The sequence below is a fragment of the Capricornis sumatraensis genome, chromosome 5, assembly GCF_032405125.1.
Source record: "Capricornis sumatraensis isolate serow.1 chromosome 5, serow.2, whole genome shotgun sequence".
Lineage (NCBI taxonomy): Eukaryota > Metazoa > Chordata > Mammalia > Artiodactyla > Bovidae > Capricornis > Capricornis sumatraensis.
In genome coordinates this window covers 37,947,198-37,967,227 of record NC_091073.1, presented here as the reverse complement: position 1 = coordinate 37,967,227, position 20,030 = coordinate 37,947,198, and the positions used below count along the sequence as shown (strand labels likewise).

General features: G+C 38.0%; 1 protein-coding gene across 1 annotated transcript in view; it reads left to right on the top strand.

The window, feature by feature from the left end:
- Nucleotides 1-20,030, top strand: part of CROT (carnitine O-octanoyltransferase) — a 50,407-nt gene that overhangs the window by 13,827 nt on the left and 16,550 nt on the right. The window contains exons 7-10 of the mRNA XM_068972772.1: nucleotides 612-720; nucleotides 13,966-14,059; nucleotides 14,892-15,017; nucleotides 17,005-17,106. Coding sequence (XP_068828873.1) covers nucleotides 612-720; nucleotides 13,966-14,059; nucleotides 14,892-15,017; nucleotides 17,005-17,106 — 431 coding nt within the window. The remainder of the gene's footprint in view (nucleotides 1-611; nucleotides 721-13,965; nucleotides 14,060-14,891; nucleotides 15,018-17,004; nucleotides 17,107-20,030) is intronic.

The following is a 20,030-nucleotide window of genomic DNA, read 5'->3' as shown; positions in this document are numbered from 1 at the left end:
TTTAAAAATCTCAAAAATAAATAGTTCCTGGGTAATATGTGCCAGATGAATCATACAGTCAATTGTCAGTGGCTTACCAGGTGTTATCAGAGCCTTAGGTAACACTACAATTGGGCAAAATTCTTTCTTCTTGCCACTCAAGCACAAAGTACCCTTATTCTACTGAAAAATAAATTTTACTGAGAAATCCTAGCTAGATATTATTGCAGTTTAATAATCTGATGATCAATCAACAGTAAAGTAATCCCCCAAAGAAACTTAAATAACTCTCCTCCCGGACTTTTCTGCAACCCCTTCCCCCTCCCAGCCTATCTATAAATAAAACTAGAAAGCCCTGTAGTAGTATGGAATTTATATGACTCTTAAAGTATACAGAATTTGAAACATGAAAATCTAAATGTTTTACATAGAGAGGTTTCAAGAACATGTATTTATGACATATTAACTGAAATTTTATCACCTTATTAAAGTGTTTTTATTCATGTGACATATTGATGAATATATAATAAAATATTGGAGGAATGATTTTTTTCTGTTGGATATAAATATGCAGCTTTTACTCTTGCTTTCAGAGATTTGAGTCTTGTGTTTTCTTTTTTTTTTTTCTCCAGAGAGAGAAGGACATTCCCCAAGTCACCTTGCAGTGTTGTGTCGAGGCCGAGTTTTTGTCTTTGATGTAATGCATGAAGGCTGTCTGATGACTGCACCAGAGATTCAGAGGTTTTCAAACTACTTTCTTGAGTCTCATTAGGTTTTAAACTTTTACTTGAGTTAAAAAAAATGTTCGACAGACATTACCTTTTAAAAAGTGATAGTAAGCTGAGAAATAAGAATTTTATGTATGCTAATTTTTAAAAGCCTATTTTTATTTTATTTTTGATTTAAATTAGCTTTTCATTTTACTCATTGTATATGAATAAACTCTCCTTGGAGAAAAGATAAACATTACAAACATTACTCATCCCATTCGCTGCCCCAAAATTAATCACTTTTGCTAGCACAGTGTATTCTGTCCTTTCAGACCTATTGCAATGAATTTACATGCACATACAGATTTTTTTAAAAAAGAACATATATATGTATATTTTACATATAGTATGTAGTAAAAGTGAAAGTTGCTCAGTCATATCCGACTCTTTGTGACCCCATGGACTGTAGCCTGCCAGGCTCCTCTGTCCAGGCCAGAGTACTGAGTTGGTAGCTGTGCCCTTCTCCAGGTGATCTTCCCAACCCAGGGATCGAACCCAGGTCTCCCACATTGCAGGCAGATTCTTTACCGTCCGAGCTACCAGGGAAGCCCATAGTATGTATTTTTATATATATTTATATATATATATATATATTATATATAAATAAATAATGTATAATACTGTATAAGGAAATGGCAGCCCACTCCAGCATTCTTGCCTGGGAAATCCCATGGGCAGAGGAGCCTGGTGGGCTGCAGTCTGTGGGGGTCACAGAGAGTTGAACACGACTGAGTGATTAAACAGCAAGCAGAGTATTATTTTGGATGTGTATATTTTTAAAGTTAGCATTATGGAAAATTTCCAAAGGTAGAGGGAATTATATAATGAAGCTCCTCCATGTAGTCACCCCTAGATTCAACAGCTATTATAGTAACTCCTAGCTTCAACAATTATAAATTCATTGTCTTATTCAGCTATGCCTCCTTGTGCCCCTCCTGTCACTCCCCCCCAGATTATTTTAAAGAAAATCTCAGACGTAATATCCTTTCACTATAAATAGTAAGCTTCTCTAAGATATAAGGACTCTTAAAAACATAAACATAAAAAAATTACCACACCTAATGACTTGCTTCTCCTAAAATATTAACAAGAATTCTTTAATATATTAATATACAATCAGTTGTTCAAATTTTCTGGTTTGTCTTCTAAAATTGTATGTATGTGTATATATTTTTATTGAGCATTACAAACCTGTACACAAGCACACACAGAAGTCCACAGTTAAATACTCATGCATTTACCACCCAGGTCAAGCTACAGAACATTTCCATTATACCCCTTATACCAGAAATCCCCCTTCTCAAGTGTGATCGCTTAGCTTGCTTGCAATTTTTATTAATACAAAAAGTACTGCTCTGAAAATTCTTGTATAAGTCTTTGATGTATACATGCATGCATTTCTGTCTCATTACACTCAGGAGAGGACTTGGGGGATCATAGTTTATGTGTATGTTCAGCTTCAGTGATCATGCCAGTTTTCCAAAGTATTTGTGCTGATCAACACTTCCCACTAGTATAGGAGTGTTGTAGGAGTTCGTTATACATTCTCGATATGAAGCTTTCGTGGATTTCAAAGTGTCTCTTTGATCATAAGAAATTCTTCATTTGAATGTAGTCCAGTATAACAATATTTTACCATATGGATTATACATCTTGTGTACTGTTGATATTTTTTTCTAATTTTTTAAAATTGGAGTATAATTGCTTTACAATGTTGTGTTAGTTTCTGCTGTACAATTGCATGAATCTACTATATTTGTACATATATCCCTTCCCTGTTGAACATCCCTCCCTACTCTCACCCTTCTAGATCGTCATAGAGCACTGAGCTGAGCTCTCAGTGCTAAGCTCAGCTCAGCAGCTTCCCACTAGCTATTTTACACATGGAATGTATCTATGTCACTGTTACTCTCTCAGTTCCTCCCACCTTCTCCTTACCCCCTCTATGTGAATAGGTCCGTTCTCTATGTCTTTGTCTCTGTTCTTGCCCTGAAGATAGGTTCAAGAGTACCATTTCTCTAGATTCCATATATATATGTTAATAAACAATGTGTGTTTTTCTTGCTTCACTCTGTATGACAGATCCTAGGTTCATCACATGACTACAAAGGACCCAATTTCATTCCTTTTTATAACTGAGTAATATTCTATTGTATCTTCCTGATCTGTTCATCTGTTGATGGACATTTAAATTCCTTCCATGTTCTGGCTGTTGTAAATAGTGCTGCAATGAATGCTGGGTACATGTGTCTTTTTGAATTACGGTTTTCTCAGGGTATATGCCCAGTAGTGGGATTGCTGGGTCATACGGTAGTTTTATGCTTAGTTTCTTAAGGAACCTCCATACTGTTTCCCATAGTGGTTGTATCAGTTTGCTTTCTTACTAGCAGTGCAAGAGGGTTCCCTTTTCTCCACACCCTCTGCAGCATCTATTGTTTGTAGATTTTTGATGGTAGCCATTCTGATTGGTGAGGTGATACCTCATTGTAGTTTGGATTTGCATTTCTTAGGGATGTTGAGCATGCTTTCTCCATCTAGTCAAGGCTATGATTTTTCCAGTGGTCATGTATGGATGTGAGAGTTGGACTGTGAAGAAAGCTGAGCGCTGAAGAATTGATGCTTTTGAACTGTGGTGTTGGAGAAGACTCTTGAGAGTCCCTTGGACTGCAAGGAGATCCAAGCAGTCCATCCTAAAGGAGATAAGTCCTGGGATTTCTTTGGAGGGAATGATGCTAAAGCTGAAACTCCAGTACTTTGGCCACCTCATGTGAAGAGTTGACTCTTTGGAAAAGATTCTGATGCTGGGAGGGATTGGGGGCAGGATGAGAAGGGGACAACAGAGGATGAGATGGCTGGATGGCATCAGTGACTCGATGGACGTGAGTCTGAGTGAACTCCGGGAGTTGGTGATGGACAGGGAGGCCTGGCGTGCTGCAATTCATGGGGTCGCAAAGAGTCGAACACGACTGAGCGACTGAACTGAACTGAGCATGCTTTCATGTATTTGTTGGCCATCTGTATGTGGTCTTTGGAGAAATGTCTGTTCAGGTTTTCTGCCCATTATTTTTATTTATTTTTTTTTTTAATTTAATATTGAGCTGCATGAGCTGATTATTTTTAGGGGTTTATTTTTAGGGGTTAATCCCTTGTCAGTTGCTTTATTTGCAAATATTTTCTCCCATTCTGAGGGATGTCTTTTCATCTTATTTATAATTTCCTTTGCTGTGCAAAATCTTTTAATTAGGTTCCATTTGCTTATTTTTGTTTTTATTTTCATTGCTTTAGGATGTGGGTCATAAAAGATCTTAATGCAATTTATGTCATCTAGTGTTCTGCGTAGATTTTCCTCTGAGTTTTGTAGTGTCTGAACTTCCATAAAAAATTTTTTTTCCTAACACATTGTTTGAAAGATATTTTCTTACATTGTGCTCTAAACTTTCATTCTTTTATCTTTCACATTTACATTAAAAGTCTGCCTAGAATTGATTTTTGCATGTGTCATGAGGAAAGGAGTAGTTTTATGTATTTAAAAATAGTTTTTTAAAAAATAATTAGTCGATTTATGTTTGGCTGCGCTGGGTCCTTGTCACTGTGCTCAGGCTTTCTCTAGTTGCAGCGAGTGGAGACTTCTCTTCATTGCGGTGTGTGGGCTTCTCATTGTAGTGACCTCTCTTGGTGCGGAACACAAGCTCTAGGGTGCGCAGGCCTCTGTAGTTGCCATGCACGGGCTTAGTTGCTCCGCAGCATGTGGAGTCTTCCCAAACCAGGGATCGAACTCATGTTCCTTTCAGTGGGAGGCTGATTCTTAACCACTGGACCACCAGGGAAGTCCAGAAAATAATTTTATTTTAGGTATTTTTCTGCAGTTCATTTCTTTTAGTGAATAATAAGACAATAATATATTCATACTAGAGTAAAGATTATCAACCTTACTCTTTTTAACTGTCATATAGAATTCCACCAAATGGTCATACTATATGGTTTGACATTTCTCCTTTAGTACCTGTTGATGCAGTTTGCATTTGTTACTATAAAAAACAGTCAACATTTTCAAGCATGCCTCTTCGTGTATTTGTGAGAAAAATATCTGTGTTGACATTAGAAATGTACTTTCTGGATCATAGGATACACCTTTAAATTTTCAAAGAGAGTCAGATTGTCATTGACAGCAGCACTATGTTTCCTGCTAGTGTTTTAGGAGGATACCTACTTCTCTGCATGGTTGCTGACATGGTATAATTAAACTTAAAACATGGTGAACTGACCCATGAAAAATGGTTTTCATTGTTGCCTGAATTGACACATCCCTCATAACTACTGAAATTGAACATATTTCTATATGTTTATAGGTCACTCATATTTTCAATGAGTTGCTTTTGCCTATTTTTCTATTTGCTATTTTAAAATTCTTATTGATTTGTAGCAATTATTTGTCTGGGCACTCATCCTTTAGTAGTTATATGGGTTGAAAACATTTCATTCCAGTTAGCAAACTTTTTTAATACTTGAACAGGCATTGTTAATTTTGATATAGACAAAAAAGATCCATTTTTTAGGGTTTTTTTTTTTTTTGCTTTTGTTTCTTGGATAATCTTTGTCTGTTCCAGTTGTATTTTAAAATTTGTTCCAAATTTGACATAAAATAATTAGATCAGGCTTATTACTTGGATTACTGAAAGCCACTCTCTCAGAAACTGTATACATGTGATTTGTGGTCTGAATTCAGCCTGTAGCCTGTTTTGCTTGGATAACAGAATTTGAATTGCTATTTAAAAATCAGGAGAATTCACATAAACATGGACTTCTGGTTTTATTCATATAAATACTTGGATTTCTGTTCTTCATTAAAATAAAAGCCTTGTTTGTTCAGATTGTTAACTCTGATTCAGCCTCACAGGTGGTTTTCTTGCTTCCCTACATTCTCTATAGTCATCAGTCCTGTGACTTTGAAAATTCATATTTGATCGTGTCTCACCTTTGCTTAAAATTCTTGAGTAGTTCCTGGAGGTCTAGCTAGCAGTCTCTTTTTTTTTCACTGTGGTCTCGCTTGGACCTTCGCCTGTCCCTTCAACCTTGTCCTGCTCTTCCTCCCTCTGCATCCTGTTCTTCTACCCAGTGTCTCTGCTTGCAGTTCTGATGTGTTAGGTTATCCGTAGCCTTTGCATGTGCCCATGCTTTCTATTGGACTGCCTTCCCCTGCCTTGTCCACCTTTTAAGTCAGAATTGCTCCTCGTGCTTTGTTTCTGCTCACATGGCACCACAGGCTTACTACTTCCTATTTTATGTCTAACCTCATAATTTCCCATTCCCTTTCCCCTCTCCATGGCCCAAGGACTTAGCCTCTTATTTATCTCTATTATATTGATTATTAAATTGTATTGAAGTCATTTATTTCTATATTTTCACCTTCAGATGGAGCTCAAAGAGATTACTTACCAGATTTTTTTTTAAATTCCCTCTGCTTAATACAAAGCAGAAAGGTGTGGGTGTGGAGGTGTGAGTGAACTGAGTGATTAGGCCAGCTCTATGCATTAGGATGGAGAAGGCAATGGCACCCCACTCCAGTACTCTTGCCTGGACAATCCCATGGATGGAGGAGCCTGGTAGGCTGCAGTCCATGAGGTTGCGAAGAGACGTGACTGAGCGACTTCATTTGCACTTTTTACTTTCATGTATTGGAGAAGGAAATGGCAACCCACTCCAGTGTTCTTGCCTGGAGAATCCCAGGGACGGGGGAGCCTGGTGGGCTGCCGTCTATGGGGTCGCACAGAGTCGGACACGACTGAAGCGACTTAGCAACAGCGATAGCAATGCATTAGGAAATTTTATTTAGAAACATAAGATATGTATTAGTAGTATAAGATAGATCGGTCAGATTCTGAATCTTATGAGTTGGTGCCTCAAAAGAGATGTGTTAAAATTTGCAGTAATCCAGGAAAGAAGTTAAAGTTTGGAACTTTAGAATATGGAACACTGTTCATAAACAGTAAGATTCTACTGTATGATACAGGGAACTATATTCAATATCTTATAATGAACTATAATGGAGAAGAATCTGAAAAAGAATATATAAAACTGAGTCACTTTGTTGTATATCAGAAAGTAACACAATGCTGTAAATCAACTGTACTTCAATTTAAATTTTTCTTAAAAAGAGATAAATGCAGAAAAAGTTTTGGAGATAAAATTAATTTGAATTGGTAACTGGATTTAGAAAGAAAGGAAGCTATTACTGAGTAAGTAGATAGTATTATAACAGAAGAGGAAGTAACCTTTCAATTTTCAGTTTTTTCTTGTTTTTAATACTGGCTTTGAGGCAATTCCCATACTACACAGTTCACTCATTTAAAGTGTATATTTCAGCATTTCTTAGAATGTTCAGAATTGTGCTGTCATCTTCACAATCAACTTTAGAACATTTTTGTCACCCCCCAAACTAACCCTGAACTCATAAGCAGTAATTCCCCATTTGCTCCCCAACTCTTACCCATCCATTGGCAGACATTTCTCGTATTTCCCCAACACTCCCATCCCACCAGCCTGAGGTAGCCTTTCTATCTGTTTCCCTTGACATTTTGTCTCTATGGTTTTCCTTCTCTGGACATTTCATAAAAAGGGACTCTTAAATGGCCTTTTCTATCTAGGCTCTTTCACTTAGTATACCTTACATTTTCAACATTCATCCATGTTGTGGTGGTCCTCAGTGTCAGCAGTCCTCAGTCTTTTTGGCACCAGAGACTGGGTTTCCTGGAAGACTGTTTTTCTATGGACATGCACTGGTTTCATGATGATTCAAGCATATTACGTTCATTGTGCATTTTATTTCTATTACTATCACATTATAATATATAATGAAATAATTATGCAGTTGTCACTTGTCACTCAGTGATAGGGTTTTGATACGAGTCCGTAAGCAATTGGTTTATCATGATCCCTGTGCAGTCAGACCCCTTCACTAGTGATGATCTGTATCTGCAGCCGCTCCCCAGAGCTAGCTAGCCTCACCACCTCAGCTCTACCTGAGATCCTCAGGCATCATAAGGAACTCACAGTCTAGATCCCTCACGTGCGCCGTTCACAGCTCCTGTGAGAATTGAATGCCCCTGCTGATGTGACGGGAGGCAGAACTCAGGTGCTAAGTGGGAGCAATGGGAAGTGGCTGTAAATACAGTTGGAACTTTGCTCACTCACCCACTGCTCACCTCCTGCTGTGTCGCCTGGTTCCTGACAGGGATTGGAGACTCCTGGTAGCATTTACTAGTACTTCCTTTTTTTTTTTTTACTGAATAATAAAGCACTTTATGGCTAGACCACATTTTATTTAATTATTTATCCGTTGATAGATGTTTGGGTTGTTTTGACTTTTTGACTGCTGTGAGTAACGCTGCTGTGGCCATTCTGTGTATAGGTTTTTGGGTGGACACTGTCATGGGTGTATTCCTTGGAGTGGAATTGCTGGATCGTACTTCTGTGTTTAACCGTGTGAGGAACTGCCAAGCTGTTTTCCAGTATGAGTGTGCCATTTCACATTCACGTCAGCAGTACTTGAGGGTTCCAATTTATTCTCATTCTCACCAGCACTTGTTACTGTTAGCCTTTTTGATTGTAGCCATCCTAGAGAGTATGAAGTAGGATCTCATTGTGGTTTGCAGTTGAGTCTGCATAATGGTGAGATTGAACAGATTTTCATGTACCTATGACGCTAAACTCTGGGAGGTAGTGAAGGACAGGGGAGCCTGGCGTCCTACAGTCCATGGGGTCACAAAGGGTCGGATACGACTTAGCAACTGAACAACTTGGAGAAATGTCTGTTCAAATCCTTTACCAATTCTTAATTGGGTTATTTGTCTTTTTTATTATTGAGTTGTAAAACTTTATATATCCTAGATGTAAGTCCCTTATCAGATACATGAATTACATATGGTTTTCTCCCATTCTAGTGTTTACTTCACTTTTTTCATGGTTGCTTATGAAGGGCCAACATTTTAGTTTTGGTAAGAGTTCAGTTTATCTGCTCCTTAGTTGTTTGTACTTTTAGGGTCATATCTTAGAAACCATTCCCTAATTCATAGTCATGGAGAGATATCTGTGTTTTCTTCTAAGATCAGTTTTGTCTTAATTTGTAGGAAGAGGTCAGGGAGATAATTTTTAAATGTATATTTAATTTGGAATGTTGGCAGAAATTGAGGTGGATATATCCAACAAGCACTTGGAAATTTGGTACTAGAAATTTAGAGAGAAAATAGGGTTAAAGTTAGAGATTTGGTTTGCCTCTTAGGTAAAGGTGATAATTGAAGCTATTCAAGTAGTGGATGAAATTACCAGAGAAGAAACTTGTAGAAGAGGTTGGGGGAGGCCAGTGAGGGGAAATTTGGGAAGACACACATTTGACGGTGGATAGAGAACAACAGTCAGTGAAAAAGACCAATAGTCAGTGAGTTAGAAAGACTACAATGTAACAGTGCTACAAAAGCCAACACAGAATTTCAAGATTGACTCCTGGGTGGTAAACGACTTTATAAGAGAAAAATGAGACTGAGATAAAGCTGCTAGATCTTACGGGATGCCATTGCTAATATTCAGAAATACATTTTCAAGATAATCACTGGAGGACAAAACCTGATTACAGTAAATTAAAGAATGAGTGGAAAGTAATGAAGGCAGATTTTGAGGAAATATCAAGGATAAACTATTTTAAAAATATGTATGATTCTAAAGTATAAATACTGTTAATGCAAATTTTTAAATATAAAAAAAATGCATGTGTCCTGAAAACAAGTCCATAGATAGTCAAATTGAAAGAGAAGAGGGGTAATTACAGTTACCTAATCTATACCTCTTTTTACAATATGAATAGAGAAGTTATTTTTAAATCACCTTTGAGGTATGGTTAACATATAAATCTGTACATATTTTTCTGTACAACTGGATGAGTTTGGAGATAAGCATACATTGATTAAACTATTACCATAATGGATACCATAAGCATATTCATCACCCCCAAAGGTGTCCTTCCCTCTTTATTTGTAAAATTTTTGGTGGTAAGAACACTTACCTTAAGATCTACCCTCTTAGCAAATTTTTAAGAGTGTTGAGTTCAGTTCAGTCGCTCAGTCGTGTCCGACTCTTTGCGACCCCATGAATCGCAGCACGCCAGGCCTCCCTGTCCATCACCAACTCCTGGAGTTCACTCAGACTCACCTCCATCGAGTCACTGATGCCATCCACCCATCTCATCCTCTGTCGTCCCCTTCTCCTCCTGCCCCCAATCCCTCCCAGCATTAAAGTCTTTTCCAATGAGTCAACTCTTCGCATGAGGTGGCCAAAGTACTGGAGTTTCAGCTTTAGCATCATTCCTTCCAAAGAAAGTACAGTTTTATTAACTACACTATGCTGTACAATAGATCTCTAGGACCGACTTATCTTGTATAACAAACTATGTGTCACTTGACAGTGCTGTGCTTAGTCGCTCAGTTGTGTCCGACTCTTTGTGACCCCATGTCCTGTAGCCCACCAGACTCCTCTGTCCCTGGGGGTTCTCTAGGCAAGAATACTGGAGTGCCATGTAATACATGGTTGCCATGCCCTCCTCTCAGGGATCTTCCTAATCCAGGGATTGAACCCAGGTCTCCTGCATGGCAGACAAATTCTTTACTGTCTGAGCCACCAGGGAAGCCTAAGAATACTGGAGTGGGTAGCCTATCCCTTCTCCAGGAGATCTTCCCAACCCAGGATTCGAAGCAGGGTCTCCTGCATTGCAAGTGGATTCTAATGCCTCCTCATTTTCTCCTTAGCCCAGCCCCTGGCACCCACTATTCTTTTCTGCTTCTAAGACTTTTATCTATTTTAGATTCCACATATAAGTGATACCATGTAGTGTTTCTTCTGTGTTTAGCTTATTTCATTTAGGATAGTGTCCATCAGGTTCATTCACATTGTTGCAAACAGTGGAATTTTCTCTTAAAGCTGAATAAAACTCCATTTGTATGTTTATACCACATCTTGTTTATTCATTCATCCGTTATTAAATATTTAAGTTACTTTTGCTTCTTGGCTATTGAGAATAATGCTGCAAGGAACATGGGAATGCACATGTCTCTTTGAGACCTTGGTTTTAGTTCCTTTGGATATGTACACAGAACTGGGATTACTGGATCATATGCTGTTGGTGCTAAGTCACTTCAGTCGTGTCCGACTCCGTGCGACCCCATAGACGGCAGCCCACCAGGCTCCCCCATCCCTGGGATTCTCCAGGCAAGAACACTGGAGTGGCTTGCCATTTCCTTCTCCAATGCGTGAAAGTGAAGTCGCTCAGTTGTGTCCAACTCTTAGCTACCCCATGGACTGCAGGCTACCAGGCTCCTCCGTCCATGGGATTTTCCAAGCAAGAGTACTGGAGTGGGGTGCCATTGCCTTCTCCGGCTGGATCATATAGTATCTCTGTTTTTAATTTCATGAGGAACCCCCTTGGTTTTCTATAGTGGCTGCACCAACTGACAGTTCCTCCAGCAGTGCAGAAGGGTTTTCTTTTCTCCACATCATCGTCAGCGCTTGTTACTGCTTGTCTTTTTGATAGTAGTCTTTCTGACAGGTGTGAGAGGATATCCCATTGTGCTTTTGATTTACATTTCCCTGATAATTAGTGATGTTGAGCACTCTTTCATGTACCTCTTGGCCATTTTTATATCTTCTTTGGAGAAATGTCTGTTCAGTTCCTTTGCCCATTTTAAAATCGGGTTGTTTGGTTTTCTGGCAATTAAATTGTGAGGGTTCCATGACCTCTTACCAGATATATGGTTTGCAGATATTTTCTCATATTCTGTAGTTTGCTTTTTCACTTTGTTGTTCCCTTTACAGTGCTAAAGCTTTTGGTTTGATGTAATCTTATTTGTCTATTTTTACTTTTGTTGCCTGTGCTTTTGGTATCCTATCTAAGAAATGATTGCAAAAGGTTAATGTCTGGAAGCTTTTTTCCCATATTTTCTTCCAGAAGTTTTATTTTTTCAGGCCTACTATTTAAGCCTTAAATCTATTTTGAATTGACTTCTGTGTAAGGTATAAGATAGGGGTCCAGTTTCATTCTTTTTATGTGGTAATTTTCCCAACACTGTTTACTTAAGGGGCGATTTCCCATGTATTCTTGGTCTCCTTGGCACCTCAGTTGACTGTAAGTGGATTTATTTATAGGCTCTCCATTCAGTTCCATTGACCTGTATGAGTGTTACCTGTGCCACATTGTTTTGATTTCCATAGCTTTGTTTGGATTGGCCAAGATGTTACAGAAAAACCCTAATGAACTTTTTGGTGGACCCAGTATATTTTTGGAAAACTCAGCAGTGGCCACAGAACTGGAAAAGGTCAGTTTTCATTCCAGTCCCAAAGAAAGGCAATGCCAAAGAATGCTCAAACTACCGCACAATTGCACTCATCTCACATGCTAGTAAAGTAATGCTCAAAATTCTCCAAGCCAGGCTTCAGCAATATGTGAACTGTGAACTTCCGGATGTTCAAGCTGGTTTTAGAAAAGGCAGAGGAACCAGAGATCAAATTGCCAACATCCATTGGATCATCGAGAAAGCAAGAGAGTTCCAGAAAAACATATATTTCTTCTTTATTAACTATGCCAAAGCCTTTGACTGTGTGGATAACCACAAACTGTGGAAAATTCTTCAAGAGATGGGAATACCAGACCACCTGACCTGCCTCTTGAGAAATCTGTATGCAGGTCAGGAAGCAACAGTTAGAACTGGACATGGAACACAGACTGGTTCCAAATAGAGAAAGGAGTACATCAAGGCTGTGTATTGTCACCCTGCTTGTTTAACTCAGAGTACATCATGAGAAATGCTGGGCTGGATGAAGCACAAGCTGGAATCAAGATTGCTGGGAGAAATATCAATAACCTCAGATATGCAGATGACACCATTCTTATGGCAGAAAGTGGAGAACTAAAAAGCCTCTTGATGAAAGTGAAAGAGGAGAGTGAAAAAGTCGTCTTAAAACTCAACATTCAGAAAACTAAGATCATGGCATCTGGTCCCATCACTTCATGGCAAATAGATGGGGAAATTGTGACAGACTTTATATTCTTGGGCTCCAAAATCACTGCAGATGGTGACTGCAGCCATGAAATTAAAAGACGCTTGCTCCTTGGAAGAAAAGTTGTGACCAACTTAGACAGCATATTAAAAAGCAGAGACATTACTTTGCCAACAAAGGTCCATCTAGTCAAGGCTATGGTTTTTCCAGTAGTCATGTATGGATGTGAGAGTTGGACTATAAAGAAAGCTGAGTGCCGAAGAATGAATGCTTTTGAATTGTGGTGTTGGAGAAGACTCTTGAGAGTCCCTTGGATAGCAAGGAGATACAACCAGTCCATCTAAAGGAAATGAGTCCTGAATATTCATTAGAAGGACTGATGCTGAAGCTGAAACACCAATACTTTGGCCACCTGATGCAAAGAATGGACTTATTGGAAAAGACCCTGATGCTGGGAAAGATTGAGGGTGGGAGGAGAAGGGGACGACAGAGGAAGAGATAGTTGGATGGCATCACCCACTCAATGGACATGAGTTTGAGTAAACTCCAGGAGTTGGTGATGGATAGGGAGGCCTGGCATGCTGCAGTCCATGGGGTCGCAAAAAGTCGGACACAACTGAGCAACTGAACTGTATAGTCTTTATAATGGTTTTAAGTAACAATGGCACATGTGAAAATATTTAAAACTACATGGTATTTCTATTTTGGGGATTAAACCCAAGTATTAATTGGGTATAGAATAAGTCCTCTGTTACTATATTCACATAGTTTTTAGTTAGATAAAATGTATATGATATTTGTGAGTTTATGTACCAGAATATTTTTAAATTTCTCCATTATGCAGGGCATTTACTTGGATCTTGGAAGTGCATGTACCTTTTGAAAGTATAAATTATATCAAACGGAAAATTTATTTGCTTAAGCTCTTGTCAAGTATACTGATGATATTAATAGGCACATAATCACTGTGGCGGAAAAAAAGGTGTAGGAGATAACTCCATTGCTGTAGAGACCATAATCCCTTTCTTTGGATAATACGGAATACAATATTATTCTTCGGATAATATTTTAATTAAAATACTTAAATACTAATAAACTTTGTAACCTATGAAAGGCCAAAGTAGCTAGTGCTCCTACCTGTGCTCTTTTTGAATATTCCTTATTTAATCTTCCAAAGGCAATTGACATACATCCAAAAGAAATGCCACAGTGAACCCGACGGACCTGGGGTAGCAGCATTAACTACCGAGGAGCGAACTCGATGGGCTAAGGTTATAATTTACATTTTTCTTTTCTTTAGAGGTACAATTGACTTACAACATTATATTCAGGTATACACATAAGGATTCAGTATTTGTTTCTATTGAGAAATATCACAGTAAATCTAGTTAATGTCCATCACCGTACAGAAAATTTAAAAATATTTTTCTTGTGATGAGAACTTTAAGATCTACTCTCTAGCAACTTTCAAATATGCAGTACAATATTATTAACTATAATTTAGAATTGGGGAGAGGATATACTTTTATTTTGTTTACATTTAAACTTCAAACACTCAGCTCAAGGACATGCTGGCCCTTGGAAATAAAGACAAATGAACAGACAGCTTTAAGCTTTAAGCAGTTTTAAATATATTGTACAGTATTGAACAATCAGAAAATCTAGGGGGAGGCATAACATTATGTGTGGTTAGTCACTCAGTCATATTGACTTTTCGTGACCCGTGAAATTGTAGCCCGCCAGGCTCCTCTGTTTATGGGATTCTCCAGGCAAGAATACTTGAGTGGGTAGCCATTTCCTTCTCCAGGGGACCTTCCCAGCTGAGGGATCGAACATGGGTCTCCTGACTTGCAGGCATTTTCTTTACTGTCTGAGCACTCAGGAAAGCGAGCATAACTTTATAGCTTTATACATTTAGCAGCACAAGTGTAGGGACTAGGCATGCTTTTGGAGAAGAAAACCTGTTCAGGACTCAGCACAGAGGTCCTTGAATTTACACTTTTCTTGATGAACCTTTTCGCTAACTTTTCAAAAACCTGTTGAGCTTTTCTGACTATTTTATATTTAACTTGTAACATTTTATTTTTTCTTCTTGCCCTTTAGGCACGAGAATATTTGATTAGTCTTAATCCAGAGAACCTGACTATATTAGAGAAAATTCAGAGCAGTTTACTGGTATTTTGTTTAGATGATGACAGTCCACATGCTACACCAGAAGATTATTCTCAGGTATTCGACTATCTTGTTCTGTTATTTCTCTTTTTTTTCTTAAGAATTTGTTTGTTTGTGGCTGTGCTGGGTCTTTGTTGCTTTGCATGGGCTTTCTTTCCAGTTGTGGCAAGCGGGATGTACTCTCTGGTTGCTGTGCGTGGGCTTCTCGTTGTGGTGGCCTCTCTCGTTGTGGAGCACAGGCTCTGGGGCATGGGTTTCAGTAGCTACCACTTATGGGCCAGACCTCTGTCCCCTGTGTTGGCTGATGGGTTCTTAACTATGAGACCACCAGGAAAGTCCCTTGTTTTATTTCTTCCCACAGAGTTTTCTGGAGAACTCTTGTGTAAATTGAACATGAGAAGAATTGTTTTTTTTTAAGAATCACTTTATTAAGAATAATTGACATGCAAAAAACTGTATATATTTAATGTATACAACTTAGTTTGAAGTATACACCTATAAAACCACCTTGAAACATAATCATGACAACAATCGTTTCCTAGATTTTGGAAACATCTTTTATCTTGGAAAGGGGCAGCTAAGAAAAGAAAGCACAAATACTAAGTCATAAAATATAAATATTTTGTGCGAGCTTTTAAAACATTTTCTTAGCTACACACACATAAGATTATACATAAATAATGCTTTGTAAGTCCTTGCCACGTTGTTCAGCTCTGTTTAGAAACAAAGAAAATGAAGTTGCTCAGTTGTGTCCGACTCTTTACGACCCCATGGACTGTAGCCTCTGTCCATGGGGTTTTCTGGGCAAGAGCACTGGAGTGGGTTGCCATTTCCTTCTCCAGAGGATCTTCCCAACCCAGGGATTGAACCTGGGTCTCCCACATTGTAGGTAGACGCTTTACCATCTGAGCGGCAAGGCTGCTTAGACAGATCTTATATGTTGTTTAAAGAAGTATAAGTATTATTTGCTTGTCACATGCTTGTCACATGGCAGTGGTTCCCAACCTTTCCATTAATTATATATACAGAAAATTTGCATAAGGCATGGGGGCAAAATGAGCTTTTCAAACCAAAGGTGACATGAAAACCTACCTATAGCCCACAGCAGTAGGCCTTGATACCTTAGTTGGTGAGGTCTGTCCTAAGAATTACATCACTCTTGTGACTTATTTTATCATTTGGTTTTGTAGAACACACTGACGTTAGTGAGTTTAAGGATAATTGGGGTTTTATTTATTTTTGGGGGGACATTACCATTTCCTGGGAAAAAAATAAAAGATGAGCAGTTGTATTTGTAGGAATCTCAGAATCTGTGCATCCATCAGTATTAAATAAGAGAAATAAATAATATTGGATTGAAAATTTTTCTGACTTCAAAACAGTTTTTCCCTCGTTAGCTGCTTTTTTAAAAGTAGAATCAACAAGCTTCTTGAGGAAGGATATATTTTAATTAAATGTTGCTCAGTTGCTGCAATGTACAGTTAGACATATTTAGATTGCTGCTCATTAAATATACACACATGTGCTCACACACACAAGTACATACATAATAGAAGTTTCACAAAACAGTAATTGCTTTGACTGTGATATACTCTGATATTTATGTTCTGTTGTTATTCTTTTTGTAAAGATGTTTACAGTGATTTCCTGACTCACTTATAGCCAAAACCTAGCATTTGAGAAAGTGGCTTAGTGGGATATGAATTCTTGAAATGTTTTCCTTGTAACTAGATTTTCATGACTAAAGTAATCAAAGCTTCTTATCCTATTAAAGTTGCAAACACCTTGTCCTTTCACTTTGATATTCTCTAAACATTCATGAATATTGTCCCATCCTCTTTTCTGTTAGAATTTCTTGGATTTTGAGTATTTAAATAGTCAGGACCTAAATTATTATTTCTTGAGACTAGCTATTACTTTATTAAATTTGGTTTACCTGAAGAGAGGAAAAGTGAGATCATGTGTGTTTGTGTGTATTTAAGATACAAATACTTAAAAACCAATATGAAGATTCTTTTAATTTGAAATAATAAATTTATTTTAGGTTTCTGTGAAGATTCTTAATGGAGATCCAACAGTACGCTGGGGTGACAAATCTTATAACTTGATTACCTTTTCTAATGGAGTATTTGGCAGTAATTGTGACGTAAGTAAACTACTGAAGTTACTTTTCCCTTTTACTCTTTTCAGTTAAATGAGTGGCAGTAATCTACAACAGTTGGGCTGTCCTGTGGCAGGATAATAAATCATTTTTTAGCTTTATGGCATTAGAGTAAAAGCTTTAGTTATGAATTCTCAGTGAAAACAGTATAGGACAAATTATTTTTGTCTGTAGTTAGGCTAACAGTTTGATGTGTGTCTGTAAAATGGAATTTGCATGTATCTTTATGTAGTAGAAGCTCTTTTAAAATCTACTGCTACTTGTTGAAAATTAAAACACATTTTAAAAGGTATAGCATTATGTGTATGTTCTGTGCTCAGAGAAATGTCTGTAGCTATATTTGTACATTTACCTAGTAATTTTGTAACCTTGTTAAAAAAAAATGACACATGATCTTTGGAACATTGTTTACTTCTGGATATTAAAATATGTGGTGCTGGATAGCTTTTTTTTTTTTTACCTTCTTTATAAAATATATGTATACACACACCCAACTTGTTTCTCTTCTGTTCTCCTATGGTTGTCTTTATAATCTCTACCTTGCCATTTGCTGATGGACATTCAGGAGGTCTATGAACCAAGAAAATGAGGAAATCAACCTAAGTCAGAATTCCAGTCTATATTTATAATCTTGTTATATAACTTTTCATAAAGTATATGACTTAGTATAAAGTAGTATGAGATAGATTTGTTTGTTTGTGTCTGGGGGCTTTCCTCCAAAAGATTTAGTGACTGTAAAATACTAAAAAGACCTGTAATGTTGATCTGGGTTCAGTAGTTGTATTAATCAGTAATTTTTTTCAGTTTTAGGTGATAGAAACCTAAACTGTCATCACTTTACAGAGATATTTATGGCATGGGGTACAGCTAAATTTGGGTTAGGCTGACTTCCAGTGTCCAAATGCTTTCATTAGAAAATTCTGCATTTTTTGGCCTCACTTTCCTATGCTCAGCTTTATTTTTGTGTAGACGATACCACGTGATAGTTTTACCTGAAGTCCCATGTTTTCACAGCTCTCCTAGTAGGTTATTGTTCTCCATGGAAATAGCCAGCTTTTTTTTTTTTTTAACCCCTCTGGTTCCAGCAAAAGACCTGAGAATAATGCTGGTTGGTTGTATCAGCCTGTGTGAATCTTGTGCACATTCCAGGGAGTCCACCTGGCCTGGGTCACATGCCAAACCTTGGGACCCAGCTAGTAGAATCACTCACTCATTCAAACCACCACAGAGATGTGCGCTGGTTGCCTAAAGAAAAATAAAGTAGTTGTTACTGCCAAAGAAGGTGGAGTGGTTGCCGTGCAGGTAATAGAATGTCTGTTAACAGTTGTCTTTCTTCTTCCTTAAGAGTCCCCTGTTGACAAAAGATTTCTTGTTAATTGCCTCAGCTTTTCTCTCTTCAGCTCCTTGTTTGATTCTTCTTAACCTCCTCAGTCTGGTTTATAGCCTCACTATTCCCTGGAAACTGTGCTTTGTAAAGTAGTTAACAACCTTCTGGCTTCGATGTCCCTCTTCTTCGTGCGCGTCTCACGTTGCCTTCATCCTAACAGCCTCTTCCTGTCTCCACATTCTAAAACTGAGCTTAATATTATTCATAACCAGTTTCCCCCTCTGCCTGCTCTCTCTTCTGGTTTGTTTGCACTTATATTTTTCTAGTGTTTACTTGGTACTCTCATTTTGAGAGTTTTGTTTCACTGTGTGTTAAATTGTCCAAACCGAGTGTTACATTGTTATGTAAGGGTTAAGTTACTCTCATCATCAAGAGTTTATCTTCTTGCTTTCCTCCCTCACTCCCAGCCCCCTAAAATTACCACCTTGTACTACTTTGATTTTTACTGATGGCAGCAATATCCTGTGGTTTGCTCAAATTCAGGAGAAAGTAATTTTAATCATATTTTCTATTTTGGGATAAAAATTCTGGTCCTATAATGAGCATGCGTCTTTGTACAACTGAGATACTTTCTTTCAGTAAAGTGTGTGGACACATTTTATGTGTATGCATTATTGCCCATATATTTATAAAATTGATCTGATGGTCTTCATTAGATAATATGCTTTCAAAATTCCATGTAGGTTACTCTTGCAACCCAAGATGATTACCGAAAATACCATTTAACCTAATATAAAACATTATTAGTAAAGCATATATACTATAAAGTTAATTTGCTCTTAATCTAGAGTCATGTTGCTGCTCTCTTACGTTGGTACTAGAATAGGTGCTTTATTGATTAGACTACATAATCGCATTTCCCTCTCGGAATTTAAAATCCTGGGGTCAACTGTTTTGTCTTCTCTTTGTTAGAGGGTTTTGTGAAGATCACATTTGTTGTTGTTCAGTTGCTCAGTCGTGTCCGACTCTTTGCATCCCCATGGACTACAGCACGCGAAGCTTCCCTGTCCTTCACTCTCTCCCAGAGTTTGCTCCAACTCATGTCCATTGAATCAGTGATGCCATCCAACCATATCATCCTCTGTCACCCCCTTCTCCTCCTGGCTTCAATCTTTCCCAGCATCAGGGTATTTTCCAGTTAGTCAGCTCTTTGCATCAGGTAGCTGAAGTATTGGCACTTCAGTATTGCTCTTCTTACTGGTTGCATTTTAACACTATTGTCTCGGTGAAATAATATATGCAATGTCTGTGAAAATTCGTTGTGAAGCTACAGAGTACTATGCAGGTGTGAGACGCAGTTAGAAAAGGGTTTGCCCATGACTCGTGGGTCTTGTTACCTGTGCTGTCACTGGCAGCTCCATCTGCTTTTTCATAGAGCTCTCACCGCTCCTTAACATTTTACCACTGTGTATGTATGTGTGTGTGCTTCCTTTACCTTCCAGTACAAATAGCAGTTGTTTTCTCTTTGTGAGTCATATTTGCTTTACATCCTTTCCCATTACTTCAAGAGCCCCAATTAGGT